The 17,435-nt window shown below is 39.8% G+C and overlaps 1 protein-coding gene across 1 annotated transcript in view; it reads left to right on the top strand.

Moving 5' to 3' along the window:
• Positions 1-444: 444 nt before the first annotated feature.
• LOC107588083 (glypican-5-like) overlaps positions 445-17,435 on the top strand; it is a 44,629-nt gene continuing 27,638 nt past the window's right edge. Inside the window, exons 1-6 of the mRNA XM_016276093.1 lie at positions 445-784; positions 2,685-2,846; positions 6,617-7,326; positions 9,709-9,890; positions 10,042-10,101; positions 10,462-10,584. Of these exons, the coding sequence (XP_016131579.1) occupies positions 616-784; positions 2,685-2,846; positions 6,617-7,326; positions 9,709-9,890; positions 10,042-10,101; positions 10,462-10,584 (1,406 nt within the window). The 5' untranslated portion in view covers positions 445-615. The remainder of the gene's footprint in view (positions 785-2,684; positions 2,847-6,616; positions 7,327-9,708; positions 9,891-10,041; positions 10,102-10,461; positions 10,585-17,435) is intronic.

The raw sequence follows: 17,435 nt of genomic DNA, 5'->3' as shown, positions 1-17,435 counted from the left end.
CTATCTATCTGTCTGTCTGTCTGTCTGTCTGTCTGTCTGTCTGTCTGTCTGTCTGTCTGTCTATCTGTCTATCTATCTGTCTGTCTATCTGTCTGTCTGTCTGTCTATCTGTCTCTGTCAAAGGGAGGGGGTCTGGAGTGGGTGTTGGGCGCACAAAACTGGTAGTCAGAAGTCTCTTTCTCCACATTGGGTGAGCGCGCGCGCACACACAGAGAGAGGGAGAGGGAGGGGGGGAGAGAGAGAGAGGGAGAGGGAGAGGGTGAGGGTGAGGGAGGGAGGGAGGAGAGGGAGAGGAAGAGGGGGAGAGAGAGGGAGAGAGTGAGAGAGAGAAAAAGCACACATGTACTTATTTACTTAATTATTTTACATATCTATTGTTGTTTTGTTTATGTATTATATAATTGTTTATTCCGTATTGGGAGAGGGAGAGGTCTGTCAAATCACGCAACATGTGAAGCCCCTGCGATCCAAGAGCCTGGAAAACGTTCTCTCTCGATATTTAATTAGGAGGCTTTAAATGTGCATCTTTTCCGGATAATACTTTTGACTTGTCTTAGGGGCTTTCTCTTTCTCATACTTTGGCTCAGAGGGCTTTCTGTGGACTGAGATGGTGCAATGCTCCGCAGGACAGCACCGCGTGTATGTTGGTTGTGGATCCTGCTCTCCAGTGTGTTGATATGGAGAGTTCACTGCGCCAGCGCGCAGAGCTGTCATGAGGTTAAAACCGCTTTCCAGCTGCGCCAAGTCGGTTCATTAAGATTGGTTCCGGAGACCGCAGCAACAGGTTCGTTTATAAATACTGGGGGTTACTGTGAGAAGCAGTGTATTATAGCTGACCATTCATGTTCTCCATACTATTTACAACGGTCTTTTTATTCAGAGGTTATTTGTTTCTTTATTAATTCACTCTACACAATTATTGCCTATAAGAAAAAAGTTACAGCCAACTAAACGCACCGACCAATAGCGTAGTACGTTGTCACAATAGTTTAAACTGTCCTAAAGTTAGACATTAAACAGTTAACTAAATGTAAGCCGTTTAATTATTACGGAAGTACATGAAGAGACTATACAAAAATAGCAAAACGTTACATTGCAATTAAGAATAAATGTAAATGCACGCGTTGCCACAAACTGACGTTTATGAAAAATGCACGTGACCTATTCGTCAAAATATAAATGTGTTTTTCAAGATAGGCTAATGTGACTAACCTTTTTTGGCCGTTTTAACCACCTTTTCCATTTAATTCAATTAGTTCTGTCATGTAGTAAATTCGTTTTTAGGTCATCATAACGGCATGCATATGCCCATAATGCTTATAAAAGAATTGGAACATTTTGTTTAAAATAGTTTATATGAGTTACAGCCTGTCAGGCAGTGTCATGTGAAGTTCAACAAAAATGATCCAGAAATTTAGTATCAATTTAGTATCACTGTAAACGTTTACATACATTATGCATATGTTGTACTATGTCAACTGTAATGTAAAGTGTGACCAAAAAAGTCAAATAAGTCATTTTGATGACAGAGCATAAATCAGAAATGTCAGTGGTGTTGACAAAATTAACATGACTGTAGGATAGGCTGTCAAATGTTTTTCATGTTCCACATTTCTTGTTAAATAAAAAATGCATTCCTGAATAGAAGTCATCTCAAAAATGTTTGGGAGCTGCTATGAAATTGTAAGCTGAGCATAATTCGGTTTGTCTCAAGTTCTTGTTTATGCTTACAAGGATACAAGTTTTATTCTTAGTACGCAAGTTTCAAGGCATCGCTCCATGCGTATTGAGAGGTGAGAGAGGTCAGCAGAATGCTGGTGATCACAGTCAGCTGTTCTAATGCATGGCTTATGGGGTCCCGTCTGTGTAAAATTGGTCACATAGGATAGGGCAGGGTGACTGACAGAGCAGATATCGTCTGTCTTTTTCACATGTGCTGTGCTCTCTTACATGCACCTTCTTGCCATGCAGGTTGCAACCACTGTTATTTTGGACCCATATGATTATTTAAAAGACAAAATGCTTATGATTATTTTAAAGAACTTAATATAGTAGCTGTAACATTTTTGTCGAGTCACTTGGTTTTTTCCTCTTAATTTTTAAGTGTGTTGAAAGGTCATCTATAGATTTGAGCTTTTTCTCTTTAGTAAAGTTGTAAAAACTATTAAAATCAGGGAAATTGTACATTGTGCCTTCTCTTTGCAACTTAAAAACATTTTTCCACTTTTCCACGACATTCTAATTTATTGAGATGCACCTGTATCTCAATAAATTAGAATGTCGTGGAAAAGTGGAAAAATGTTTTTAAGTTGCAAAGAGAAGGCACAATGTACAATTTCCCTGATTTTAATAGTTTTTACAACTTTACTAAAGAGAAAAAGCTCAAATCTATAGATGACCTTTCAACACACTTAAAAATTAAGAGGAAAAAACCAAGTTTGATGGTTGTCTGAATGGTACCTGCCATTAAACAGCAATTTGAACAATTACAAAATGCAAAACCATACCTGAAATGCCAAAAATGAAAAAGGTAACATAACAAAAAGCAAACCAAAAAAATTGTTCCAATGAAATCCATTATCAGAACTTTATTGCAAGACGTGATTAAAGACAGACAGTTAAGGTTTCAAGTAGTCAAAAATGCCCCTAGAATTGAATCACCTTCTATGATCAATCCTCCATAGATGCAGATCTTCTCATCTGCAAACACCAGGGTCCCACGTGCTGCACCCGCAAGATGGAGGAGAGCTACTACGCTGCTGCCCAGAGAGACACACTCCAGAACATTCTCTCCTATAGCTTCGAACTCAAATATCTCATCCTGGGCCATGCCTCTTCCTTCCAGGGTACGTATCGATATCGAGTGAAGCTTATTGTTTGAATAAATACTAGGCCATGTGCTGTTTGCATTTGTTACAGGAGTAAGTGGTCATGGGATCAAGTCCCTGCCACAGTATGTGGTTCACACGTTCACTACATGCTGTTGCTTTGTACGCATGTATGGGAGACACCAGGGTGGTGTTATGAATTGTACACCATGACTTTCCAAGGGTTATTTGGAGATTTGCTTTTTGTCCGCTGTTTTTCACACTCACAGAATTATCCTTTATCTGTCTGAGGTCTCCTGTGAAGCAGTACATGTGCTTTTTAGAGGTTGATTGGCGCTTTAGGATTAGGACAAGGCCTTTTAGAATCAGTGTTTGAATAAAACGTACAAAAAGATGTTTCTCACACACTCACACACACACACACTTAGACTGACTCCATGCATGTCATTATCTACTCCAGTGCATTTTTTTTGTATAACATAAGACGTTATAAACCATGATGGCTTCAAATTTACAACTCTAAGTCCTCGCCCAACCAAATATTTAAGTTCATCCAATTTGTCCACTCAAACTTGCACAAAAACCCTTTCAGGTTCACAGGAAAAGGGCACTGTTGCCATCCTCTCTGTCTTTGCTGCCAGCCGAGTGAATATTTAACGAGTTTAAAGCAAACAAAAAGAAAAATGTTGAAATTCTTATTCAATTCGTATCCGTGGAGATCCGTCTCAGTGCACTTCAATGTATTGCTCTATAATGAGAGCTTTAGAAAAGATCAGTTGTCCTTTTCTGCTACTTTTCGCATGGTTGTAGCTGGTCCAGTTTAAAAGAAAGAAGGACTGCAAAGTGTTTTTCATTCACACATGAAAGATGATTTTTAATGTAGACCGCTTTTTGTCTATATGCCTTAGGGGTGGGGGAAAAAATCGATACAGCATAGTATCGCGATATTTTCCGCGGCAATACTGTATCGATACACGGACGCCAAGTATCGATCTATTTGGTCGAATAATAAAATCTATTTCTTTACAATCCACTAGATGGTGGTGTTGAGTTTTTTTCTGGTGAGGTCAGCTGGGTCACCTTCAGCATGCAGTAAGTTAGTAAAATAAAGAGCAAATTCCGCTCAAATAACGCACTGACAGGGAATTTCTATGCCGTATAGGCCTCTTTGTTCCGATTTGCAGTAGCGCTACTGTGCTGTAACATGGTGTAGGCTAGTTCAGCTGTACTGGGCAATGCTGGCAAAATAATGCTACCTTCAGTGACGCTATGCACTTCTATGCTATGCTCTGCTCATATGCTCTGATAATAATAGCTTTGTAGGACTATACATTATTTGGATAATTAGTCAAAAACAACAACAACTTATATCTGATTCTGTTACATAGAAGTGAATAAAAATAATATATTGATATTTAATGTCGGTTTCCGTTTCGGCCCAAAATTTTCATTTCGGTGCATCCCTATATGTAAGACTACATATTTAATTTAATTTAAATTTAACAGTAATTTACTTTCAAATGCCCCAATTGCTGAAGGGTCTGCACAACTTTTAGTAAAATTTCAAGTTGCACTGTTCAAAATACCTGTAGTAGCACAGCAATGCATACCTGTTTACATTTAATTAAGGTGGACTAGATTAGACTGTAATACAAATAGTTGAGTTTGCCAGGTGCATACAACATTTATGACAGGTTTTCATGAAAGTGTTGGTCAGTTTGTCTGCTTGACAATCCCATTTTGCACTGCAACAATAAAACTGAAGTGAGATAAACAAACTGAGAAATGTTTCTTTTTAGTTAAAACAGATGTTGTCAAAGTTTTCCTTTGGGGACATAATTTGAAGTTAGAAAAAGGTAATAAATTGCAACATATCGCACAATATCGCAATATATTTAAAATCGCAATAATATTGTATCGTGTCACAAGGATCGGGATAATATTGTGAGGCCTCTGGTGATTCCCACCCCTAATAATATGACTGTGTGTTTAAGGGTAAAGTAATAATTTAAGTATGAACCTTGTGGACTCTCTTGGTAATGTGTCTGTTTAGGCGTTAGTTCACACAAAACTTCTGTTCTAACCAGTATGATTTTCTTTCTTCCATGGAAGACATAAGTAAATATCTTGCAGAATATCTCTCAGAATATGTCTCTTTTTCTTAATGGGGACAAGGACTGTCAAGGTCCAAAAACTACGCCAATGATGAGACGTGAGAACCTAAGATGTTTGAGATTGCTGACATCAAACCTGCTCCAAAATGCAGATTTTAGAGTGAGTACATTTGTGGGTGAACTATTTCTTTGAAAAGTCCTCTCTAATTCTTTGAAAAGTAATTTCACTGTAAAGCAAATCCAACATACGCTATTTTCATACCAACTGTCCAACAAAGCCCAAATATCCTCTCCAACCTAAAAGGCACTAAAAATACTGTGCGCTACCTTCTCTTGATCTAAATTCAGTCCTGGACTGGGTGCAGTGAGTGGAGTTATTCTGACACTGATCTTTTTTTAAAGTAGGACCCACATCAAATCCAGTAGGAGTTAATAGAGTGATCAGGGGTACAGTGATCCTAGTGGACCCTACTATCTGTCTTCTCAGAACATCCTGCTGTCTTAGAGGTGAAAGGTCAGTTGTGGTGGATCCCAGGCACCCTCTGTAACTCCTGCGATCTGCATGACCTCCCCCAACATACCTCCATGGCCCAGAACCATATGAAAAGTGCCCTATTACACGATCTAGGCATAATCCCCTGCCATGATACCTGATACTGAGGTGTTTAGATGTAGTTGCCAAGATACACCCTAGTCTGAATTTTTAGGCATGTAGTGCTACAAGTGTTTGATTTGAATCATTTTTAACATGTAATGCTTCCTAATAATTCATACAAACTCTGATGTTTGGGGCTTAATTGAAGGGATCTAGATAGAGTTCTTGACCTGAGAAGGTTACTCACATATTGTTGTTGGAGTTACAGAATGCCCAGAGTGCCACTGAGAGATGTGAATGCCAGTATCAGGAGCACTGACGCAACATTTCAGAATCCCTACTGTTTTTCTTGCAAAACCTCAAAGGCTTGTTATAGAAAGATTCTTATGGGCGTCTTTAAGTATCGTGAACCAAACAGGTGTTCTATTGTTTCTCCATCAATAAAGAGCAATCATAACTTTCGGCTTGCTGTTTGCATGCTAGTCATTCATAGAAAAACATGACGGAGCTGGAATGCTTTGGTCGTTATGAATGAGATGACATTAAAGCAAACTGCACTTTGAAGGGTTCTACCAGCTGTCAACTTAAGTACCCGTCTGTCACATGTCACACAAAAGTTAATATGCCATTGTAAATAATGCATATGGTACAAATGACCATGATCCTCAACTTCCATTTGCAACCCGGAGGCATAGTGAAGTATAAGATGTTGCCCTGACTGCTAAAATTGGTGATAAGCTTGTCGCATGTGTCACATATCTCCAAACTAACCTTCAGCCCAATAGTGCCAGCCCAAAAGATCCATGGATTAAGTGTTGTCAGCTCCCATTAGTCCAATGGAAAGAGATATTAGATGTATAAGAAAGAGTTGTAAGCAAAGCGAAACAAGGCAGATGTGTACTGTGATGGACTAGTATGTTTGACCCTTTCGTAAATGTCAAACAAAATTACTGCAAGTGTTGGTCCTCTCATGTTACATATGTTTATGCATCTAGGTTGACTACGAAATAGCTGTTTAGGGAAGTCAATTTTAGTGCTCGTTCAGTCCAGAATTTCTCTTTTATTTCCTCTTCCTACAGATACCTTCTATTCCCTGCTCTCCTTCACTCTAAATCATACCTACTCACTCTTCGACAGCACCTACGAGACAATCTCTAAAGATGCGAAACCCTTGGTGTCTACCCTCTTCTCTGACCTTGACCTCTACCTCCGTTGTGATGCCAACATCTCTGTGGATCACTCAGTCCACAGTTTCTACGACAAACTCTTCCCATTGGTTTACCAGCACCTGGTCAATCCTGGCTTGGGCTCAAACGTTTCTACCTGGTCCTCCGAAGGAAGCGATTGCCTACGTGCCACTCGGAATGACATCAACCCCTTTGGCCCTCACCCAGAAGAACTTGCTCAGGGACTGTCTAGGGCACTAGTGGCTGGTCATGCCCTCAGTCGGGCACTGGCGGTGGGTGCTGAGGTTCTGAATGCTACCGAGTCGGTGGGGATGGTGCGGCAATGTGGACGTGCACTAGTGCAGATGCTGTTCTGTCCGCACTGCCGTGGATTGACCCTGATTCGGCCTTGCGGAGGCCTGTGTCTCAATGTGATGCGGGGTTGCCTGGCAGGCCTAGCTGAGTTGGATGGGCCCTGGAGACGCTATGTAACATTGCTGGAGGGGCTGAGCGGGGCACTAGCAGGAGGATACGAAGTGGAACTGGCGCTTCTACGAATCAGGGAAAGAATTAATGATGCCATCCTTACTGCGCAACTCCATGGACCGCATCTCAGCGCCGTGGTGAGTCATGCTTCTCTGATTCATAGAACACGTTTATTTTTATTCCACAAACTAGCTGCACCATATGCTGGACTAATCAGTTCTATCGTGCATGCACTTCCAGCAGCATGTTCAGTGATTGGTGCATATCAAATGTCTCGCCCAATCAGGCTGTGCAGTTGCAAGGCTACAGTTTTGCACATGCTAAACTCTTATTTTTGCATGTACTTAAATTGATAATTATTATAAATTAGCATTTAGCCTAAAAAAACTTGGTCTGTTCTCAATGGTGTTATGAAGCCCTGCATTTATTATATCTGCTTATTATATCAGTTTATTATTAGCTCAGAGATTAGGAGCTTGATTATGTGGTAATATGACACGTACTGTAAAAAATGTGTCGGTCATGACAGTGTGAATATGGCTGTCTGTAAGTGAATACCCAGCCACCCACCCTGAGGCTATTCATACCATCAATGCCAGAGTCTGTGTGCATGACAGAGGACGACCGTCTGCCGGTCTCTCTCACTCGATTCTTTCACTGGAATTGTGGCTAAAGGGGCCACAGGGGTCAAGGGTTTTGTGACAGCTCGGCTTTGCACCCATCATGTCCTGGTGATAACAGCTCTATATGGGTAGGTCAAGTTTGAGACCGCATTCCCACAAATCTCTCTCAAAGAGCATAGACTTACCAGTCAGAATGGGAGATATTATTACTTAAGCCCCCAACCGCAGCCCCCATAAACTCCAACCCCAAGCTTACTGCTCTACAATGGAGGCTGCTTGTGGGAGTTCGACCCCCCCCAAACGCTCCTTCACTGGCTCAAATGTTGCTCACTCACTGATGCCATGATAGGTTCGCGTTACCTGGTCTGGGCCCAGGCTTAATGGACAGCAACAAAGTTGTTAATTGTCAATAAATTGATCTGTAGACTGATCAATGAAGTTATGATTTAGCCAAAACAAAAACTACACCAGTGGTTCTGCTTTGTAACACAGAATTTACATTGGACATCAAGTGGCAGCCCAACATAGAAGCAAAGTTACTAAAAATGTAATTCTGATTTGTGTGTTATGCTCTTAGCAGCCAGTAATTCACTGCACAGACTATTTGTATCATCATTGCAAGTTATTTGGTCTTTATTTACCTGCCTTCCATAGATCTGTTCATTGTTCACAGGTCATGCTACTTGTCCATGCTGGCATTTAGCTAATTTGGCAAGATTCTACTAAGTTATGGATGAATTAGCAAAAATGCTGCAGAGTTACTATATATTGTTTTATTTACTATAACTCACCACATCAATAATTCACACTAATGTCGCTAATTATGATAATTATTTTAGAAATAATTATGCTAATGTCACTATATAGGGCCCCTTATGCAGTGGTCAGGATGTAATTTATACCAGAGTTGTATTACAAATTGCATTCAGTAACATTTCAGAACACAACAACGTACTGAGCTTGCGTCGCTAGAAGCATTTGCACTAACATATTAGCATAGAGTAGGCCTATTTTGGGGTCTTAGAGGTACGCTTTTATTGTTGACGCTCTATAAATGGAATCGGGTTCATTATAATGTTGTTGCTAATTGTAATAACAATGAGATTTTGGAAAATATCTTGTGATATCTTTATTGTTTATAAGATATCTCATTATGTGCCGCCTAGCTCTGGCATTGACATGGAGGACTATAGGGCCTCCCCAGTCCCTCACGCTGCATGTGGTCTGGCGCTATCTTGGTGCTGCTTGAGTTGTTTGGGTGTTGTCTGGTCCCAATCAGCCTGATGCCCTGCATGCAAATTCACCTCTAGACAAAGACGGCTTCCGTGAACCGGCCAGCCCCTTCCCAAAATGCAGTGCAGCTAGCGAGGGGCCAGAGCAGGGGAATGAGAAAGTTTGGCTAATCCTTAGATAAATAAAGCTATGTAGAAGATATACATATACAAACACATTTACACACGCTGTCATAAATAACATTTTCAGTCCTTATTCCGTTTTATGATTTCTGGAATATAGCTGAAATATGGCAAGTATGGCAATGATTGTGATTGTCCTTCTTGTTTAGATTTAGATTTGATATTTGATTTTTTTTTTGCGATGATGATAGGCTGAATAAAATAAAATACACATTTTCTGTATGCAAAAATGGTAATGTATAATAAATCAGCGTCCAATACAGTGAAAGCTTGAGCTTATTGTGCTGGTTTGTTCCAATTTAAAACCAATTATATTGTAAATATTATGTGATATTGTGCCACTTATTAGTGGCCACTAGATGGAGTAATCTCTTTGAATTGGTGTGAGTCAGTTCAAACTGGCCTAAATTGTGTCATTCGCCATCATTTTTTCTTACATATGTTTTCAAACCCATAATAATTCCCCATCTCTCTCTTTCAGGTGGGTAAAGTATGTGGTTCCTTGACTGAACCGGTTTCCTCCACTCCAGTCGGTCCCACCTCGAGAAGTCTGAGTCCTTCACTACACCCAACCATTGAACTCCAAACCTCAGTCACATCTTCCAGTCACACAACACTACGTGATACAGGCAACCAACATGAACACATAACACTAAAAAGAAGGTGAGAAAATAACATGTATCCACTGCATATATAATTGTTGAACATATTTTGACCCTTCAAAATTATATATAGTAACTTCCCTGCTGTTTGCCTTTCTTTCTTTCTTTCTTGAATACTTTCCTCTCAATTCTGCACCTGTCGATGACCTCAGGTCTCTGCCTCTGAAACCATCCAAAAACGACAAACCCAGAAGTCTGAAAAAGATTTCAAAGTAAGCCTGTATTAGTGAAGACTAACATTTTAAAGCAATAGCAATTCAGCTTCCAGGTTTCCAAAATCTTTTTTTTTAATTATTATTATTTTGTCATAAAATGACATTGGCTGTCAGCCTAAGAACGTTCTAATTATTTAATCCCACATCAAATAAACGTGTGCGAGCAAGGAAGAACGCTGTCAGCATTAATAACAGTCACAAACAAGTACAGGAGGCCAATACGCCGCTTGTGTCTAACAGTGTTTGGGCATGTTTGATTAGAGCAGCGTGATGAATGGGGCAGAACTGGTTGTACTGTATAATTAGGCCTGGTTTGATGGTTTTTGATAATTTCCTGAAAGCCTGAACTTCCTGCAGGGAGTTTATGGGCTACATCCAGCGGTACAAATCGTTCTTCTCCATGCTGCCGGAGATGCTGTGTGAGGGGGAGGTGGTGATGGATGAAAACACCTGCTGGAGTGGAGAAGATGTGGTGGAGAGGTAAGCTTGTCTCAAATTTGCATGTTAATGCATGGATTATTATGGGTCAATGACATGGCACAAATTTTTTGTATATATATATATATATATATATATATATATATATAGTTTTGAGTGGCTCTATATTAAAAGTAAATTGAGCAGTGGCTGAAGACTTGTTCTGTTTGTGAATGTTTCTGTTTTCCCACACAAATTGATTGTAATTGAAGACAATCAAATCAGATATCTCTCCAGAAAGGTCTCTATTTACTCTGTGAGGTCATGAGCTTCATAAAATGGCCGAGAGGAGTGATGGTTGCCATGGATTAGCGTGGCTTTTCTCCAGTCCTCTTCCGGACAGAAGCTTCATTCAGAAAGTTCTGGAGCTCTATTGTGACACAAATGAGATTCCCTGAAAAACACACACTCAAAATAAACGTTTGCATGTAGGCGGTTTTGCTATCAGCATATGTTCATTTAGACACATTCTCTTTTGACTTTTGCAACACAAAATGACCATGATCACTTTGCTTGAATGGACAAAGTTTTGTAATTCCAGATATATCCCTATTCTGGCCTTATTTGCTCCTCAGCTTTGGCTCAGAGGTTAGAGATCCCACTCCACATCCACCCCCTGGACAAATTGCCCCATCGCCGTCCACACTATGGCAGTAACGCAGGGCTGGCACCGTCCATACTGGGGGCCCCCAGTGGCACAAACACTGGGTAGTCCTGGAGACAGGCCACTGTTACCATGGAGCAAACTGACTAGCTTGCTAATCCTTTTTTTGGTTTGTGAAATCTCTGTATTAAGACAAGACAAGTTTTTATCATGTCAACCCTGCTTTGTCTGAAAGATAAAGGTTTACTGGTTCCCCTAAATGTCATCGATTGGTTGCAGATAGGTCCAATACAAAACGTAAACATTAAATTTAGATAAAGCCACATTTTTGACACATGGCATTTAGGTGACCACTAATCTTTATCTTTCAGACAAAGTAACTCAGTTTGACATTATAAAAACTTGCTTTGTATTTTCTAGTACAGAATTCCACAAACAAAAACAGATTAGCAAGCTAGACCATTTTCTCTATACTAACAGTCACAGAAATTAATGGTCACACTCTCCATTTGTTGGTACAAAGACTATTGGAACAAAATTCTGTGCAGTATATACTGCCTTGTGTTTTACAAATGTGAAACAGAACATGCTAACAGCATGACAGTGCTAACATTCAAAATGGTAGTAGGTCTATACTACATACATGCTGAACACATTAATCAACAATAAATGTTTCAAACAGTAGTACGCTATATTGCTTGTAGTGAGTTGCAAAACACTTCTCTTAGAAAATAGGCCTAAACATCAGTTTGCTAGTTTTATCCTTTTTGTGTAAAATGTCTTAAAATAATGAGTGAAGAAAGAGATATCACAGATGATAATACAGTTCATTCATCACATTGGAAATGGAAAGTCAAGTTAAGTGCAGTGCATTATGGGATTCCTTGATGTGCGCTCTGTTGTATACTTGAAAGTTTTGATGTAGTAGAAATGCAGATAATTTGCATTCTGTGGACAGTATGCTATACACTGCAAAAATATTGAAATGAGCATATTAGCATGCTATTCTGGGTATAGCATATATATCCCTGTGAGCACAACCTCTTCAAATACGTTAACACTGCCCCCTTTTGGACTAAATAAATTCTTATTTAATAGTTTTAACATTACTGTACATTCAACTATGTTTTCTGAGGCAAAAATTCCCACAAATGATTGCATGTTTTTTTGCAGGAAACTAATGTATTAGCCATCTAAATATATTCTGTCACTTGGTCATAATAAACATTGGGGTCAAAGAAACACGCTGAGGAAAATGTGTTCACAAGATGACAGCACTTTCACACCGAGTTCAGTCCAAAACATGAATTTTTTCCTTCGAATTTTCAGGTCCATTTGGATAGCTACGTAACATTTCAAATTGAGCGAACAAGGTAATTTAAGAAAATGCTTAGCTGAAGTTGTGGTTCACCTCCCACTGCACAGTGAAGTGTATGAATAGATGTTTTAGGATGATGGAGTTAACCAAGGAAATGTTAGCATGACTTATAACTTGGTGTCAGCCAGACTCCAAACGACTGGATGTGTGAGGTTACCGTGGACACAGTTTGTTTTCATTTTAGGCGACTGCCGTCCGTGGTCAAAGTCCTTTTGGGTTGTTCTTAGTTTCTCTCTTTTTCTCTCTCACATTTGATCCATTACTGACGCCACTGTCGAACTTTAACCCACATAAAACAGTGAACAGATTGGAAAAGTGAGGCCATTGCTGACTCACTGTAAATCGTCATGAAACGATACAGCCTTGTTCTCAGTTGTGTCCGTGACTGATTTGACATGCTTAGTTTTCCTTTCGTCTGTGGTCTTAGACTGGCCGTATCCTCCAGGACCATTACAGCTCTATTAGATTATGTGTTTTCATTGAGGACTCGCCCTTGTTGTGCTCACTATAACACTTCTTTTGGTTTTTGATAGCTTAAAAACTGAACAGGCTACAAACAATGGTGGTTTAAGATGGTTTAGTTGGTCTCCCAGCCTGGTTAAGCTATTATTTAGCTGTACGATTGGTCTTAAGTGGAATATGATAACTTGTTTATATCCAATCTAAGCTGGTTATTAGTTAGTCCAAGTATGTTATTAACTAGTTCATTAGCTAATTCAACATGGTAAACAAGCAAATGTTTTAAAAACCACCCTGACCGCCATAAGCCGGAATGAACAGCTGTTACCTGGTTTCTTGCTGATCTCAGATTGTCTACCATGTTCAAAAACACAGCTACTATCTTAAAATGGATTTTAAGATGGAAAAGTGACCGAAAATGGTCAAAAAACATTCGACTAGACCAGTGAAAACTGGATAATTGTGGCTATTGCTGTTTTTTTTTCATCAGGATTTATTTAAAATCATTGGTTTGAGCCACCTCAAATAGCACACATTCGTCCGCAAGATGTCTGTTTAAGATCGCTTCATCTGGAAAGCATCTGCTGTGTACAAACATCTGATAGACGTCTTTAAGATGTTAGTTTCACATGCACATCTTAAAAGACATTTTCTAAACGTCTATTTGACTTCTGATGGAAACGTCCTATAGACGTCTTGCAGATGTAAATGCAGTTGTCAGATAGACGTCTCTGTGATGTACGTGTGCTATCAGGGACATAACTTAGCTAAAAGGCTACATTTGACAAATTAAGAATTGAATTTCATATTTTGTTAATCTAATTTTCACTTACATTCATACTTTTCTGTATAAAATGTTCATGTTCAGCTTAGCTTCACTGTAGGTATACTTATACCTCTGCCTGATAGTAATGCTAATGCACACAGTGTTTGGTATAATAAGCCCAAAGTAGGTGTGTTGCTATCATAATGATAGTGACTTAATTTCAAAACAGCACGGTGCGATTTTAGCATATTTAGCACCTGCTTACAGGACTGCTAATAACGCATGTTTTTGCGCTGAGATACTGTTGCGCAACTATTTAGTAAATTGTCCACTTAGGCCAAAACCTACTGAACTATCTATCTAGTATTTCATAGATGGGCCTTAGTGCTGTCTAAATAGGTTTCGATATATAGCATACAAATACTACATGATAGCCTACACTAATATTTGCAGTATTTATAGTGGCTGATTGACCTGAAAACCTGTAACGGATACTGTAACTGCATATAGGATATCCAGTGCTTGTATTACAACTTATTATTGAACTACTCAATTCCAAATAGCTGCTTTAATACAGAACAGCGCTGTTAGCTTTGTGCAGTTCAAAGCTGACTAGATATATTACAGCTGTCCTACATTAGCATGGGCCCTTCCCAACTTCATAGACCACAGACAATAAATAGGATGGAAAACTAGCAACCAGAAGGTCTTACACCCGGTTATTACACACATGAGAAGGCACACAGCTGAATTCATGCTGACGTAAGTCAGGATAGCATAGCTTACTCAGATGCTATACACCAAAGTTCTGTATTCTATAGAAAAAGACTTGTTGAAATATTAGAGTACAGCATCCGTTTAGGCTGTCTGTTGTTGCCAAAGGCAATAACTTGTGGAAAAGCTGTTCTAAAGAATGAAAAAACCTCTAATGCACAGCTCATAAAGAACGGATATTGCTAGCTCATTAGGTGCAGAGTTTCATAACCCTCTGAGCAAACATATGAGCTAATCCAATATAGCAGATGAATTTAATTGAAGCTTTGCTCCTCACAGGGGTATGTGTGTATGGTTTCTATGGGAAAATAATCAGTGTTTAGTCAAAGGGGAACTCCAAACTCTTTGGTCTTGAGCTGGGTAAATATTTGTCTGACTTTTTTCTGGTTTGGATTCGTTTAGCTGCTAATTATTGTGAGAAATGTGGGTGACTGCAGTGACAGGCCCACCGCACTGAACTGTAAGACCCATGTTCTCGCTAACACATCTGTTTAAAGAGCCTGATGTTCTTTGTAGCTTATTTGAAACAGTTTGTCTGTGTCATAATCAAAGTAATTCATGAGGTGGCTTGTTTGTTGTTTTCTTTCTTTTGTGTAAGAAATCTTTTCAGGAAGAACAGGACTTGATTATATGGGTATTTGAGTGGATTGTGTAGGGATGAAACGTGGTAGGCTATGCTAATATTAGAGACGCTTGCTGAGGCAATTTGAATTAACAATAGCTCATATTTGCGCTAAAGCACACTGAAGTATTTATAGAAGGTTCCAGTCTTAACCAGTGTCTATGCTATTTTTGACTAGAAATTATCAGTGATAAAAATGTATTTCTGCTTGTTTCAAATAAAGTTGTGTGTATTTCATAACCACCTCAAACAATTGCTTATCAACACAGGCATATATTTTAGTTGATGTCTCCAAAAGTTTGTTTTTGGTGTTGCCTCATCTTATATCTTAAATTTGGACTTAATATTTTTACTTAATATTTTAATATTTATAAAAAAAAATACATTGAAAGTCTAGGATCTCATGAAGACTTAAGAGTCTGTTTTTTGACTTGGTCCAGTACACAACCAGTACAAAACTCTAGCAACGTGCTAGCAACACTAAATTTAGTTAGTTTAATTAGTTTGGTTAGTTTAGTTAATTCACTACTGACAACACGAAGACAAGGACGTTGTAGTTGTTGATCTTCCATCTTTTCTAAGGAGTTTCTTTAGTCTGGACTTGACTTGGTCCAGTACACAATCACCTAGAAACACCCTTGCAATCACCTAGAACACCTGAGCAACCAACTAGCAATGCACTAGCAATACTAAGGCTGCGTTCCAGTTCATTTTTGGACATACACTCGCAAACTTCCCTAAGCACTTACCCTTGGGGGAATCCCCGCCGCCATTTTGATGTGCATTCCACTTCGTCAAGTGGACGAGGGAAGTTTACATAGACAAACCCTCGACCCCTTGATTTTGACCGAGGGAGATAGTCTGCTTCATATGCACACTTCAGGCCACTCTATAGACCACAATGCAACACGACTATGATGTCATCGCAGATCTCGTTTTATTTATCCCTCACTTATTCATTTAACTCTATAATATATAAATTATTATTTATTTTTTTTTACATTTATTACAGCCCAAGCATACCTATATACATATAGAATGCTGCACAAACAAATTCGTAAGGTGGAAAATGTAAACAATATACCAACTCCATAGCAGTTTCTACGTGATCTAGGGCTTAGGACGTTCCAATTCAGCACATTCCAAGGGTTCTGCCAGTAGTGGGCACTCATGCAACATAATCAATGACATACATCCGAGTAAATGAGAGGAAAGTTAGCAAGTGAAGGGCATAAAAAATGGAGTGGAACACACCCTAAATCTGTTATATATTCCCAGACTTTTGTTGAAGTGTTTTCCCTGTTCCTATTGTGTCAGTTAGTTCCCCTTTTGTGTTAGCCCGGTCTTTGTAGTGTAAGGGATGGACAAATCAACACCAACACAGGGAATATATAACAAAACGTCTCAGGTTACATATGTAACCATGGTTCCCTGAGTAGGGAACGAGACACTGCGTCCTCTAGGGGTCGGAGCCGTTCCTGAAGCATACATTGAAAAAACACCAACTCGTTGGCCGGCGACAGCCATGACGTCACTACCAGTGCGACTATAGTATAAATAGGCGCCGGGAGCACACATCATTCACTTCTTCGTCTGAAGCTTGCGTCCGCAGCATGGCAAGAAACCTAGAGGACACAGTGTCTCGTAACCATGGTTACATAAGTAACCTGAGATGTTCCCTTTCATTGGAACTTCGAACTGCATCCTCTAGGGGTCGCTATGGGGAATGGTATATCCACGCCGCCATGCTGAGGGGAGTGTATGCCAGAACCATGGCGAGCACTAAGTACCAACTCTACCATATTGCTATGGGAGTTGCCCCTGGGACGTTAGACGGCTGTCAGTGACGTTATTCCCTACGGCCAAAGGCCTAGGCTACATACCCCAAAATACTTACCTGTTAGGGCCAGACTCCTGGGCCCGGGGTAGAGCTCAAGGCTTGGAATCAGGAATAGATTCCTTTAAGGGACTACCAGTGCGACTATAGTATAAATAGGCGCCGGGAGCACACATCATTCACTTCTTCGTCTGAAGCTTGCGTCCGCAGCATGGCAAGAAACCTAGAGGACACAGTGTCTCGTAACCATGGTTACATAAGTAACCTGAGATGTTCCCTTTCATTGGAACTTCGAACTGCATCCTCTAGGGGTCGCTATGGGGAATGGTATATCCACGCCGCCATGCTGAGGGGAGTGTATGCCAGAACCATGGCGAGCACTAAGTACCAACTCTACCATATTGCTATGGGAGT

Source organism: Sinocyclocheilus grahami, unplaced genomic scaffold, assembly GCF_001515645.1.
Source record: "Sinocyclocheilus grahami isolate Dianchi unplaced genomic scaffold, SAMN03320097.WGS_v1.1 scaffold98.1, whole genome shotgun sequence".
NCBI lineage: Eukaryota > Metazoa > Chordata > Actinopteri > Cypriniformes > Cyprinidae > Sinocyclocheilus > Sinocyclocheilus grahami.
This window is presented reverse-complemented; position numbering and strand designations above follow the sequence as displayed.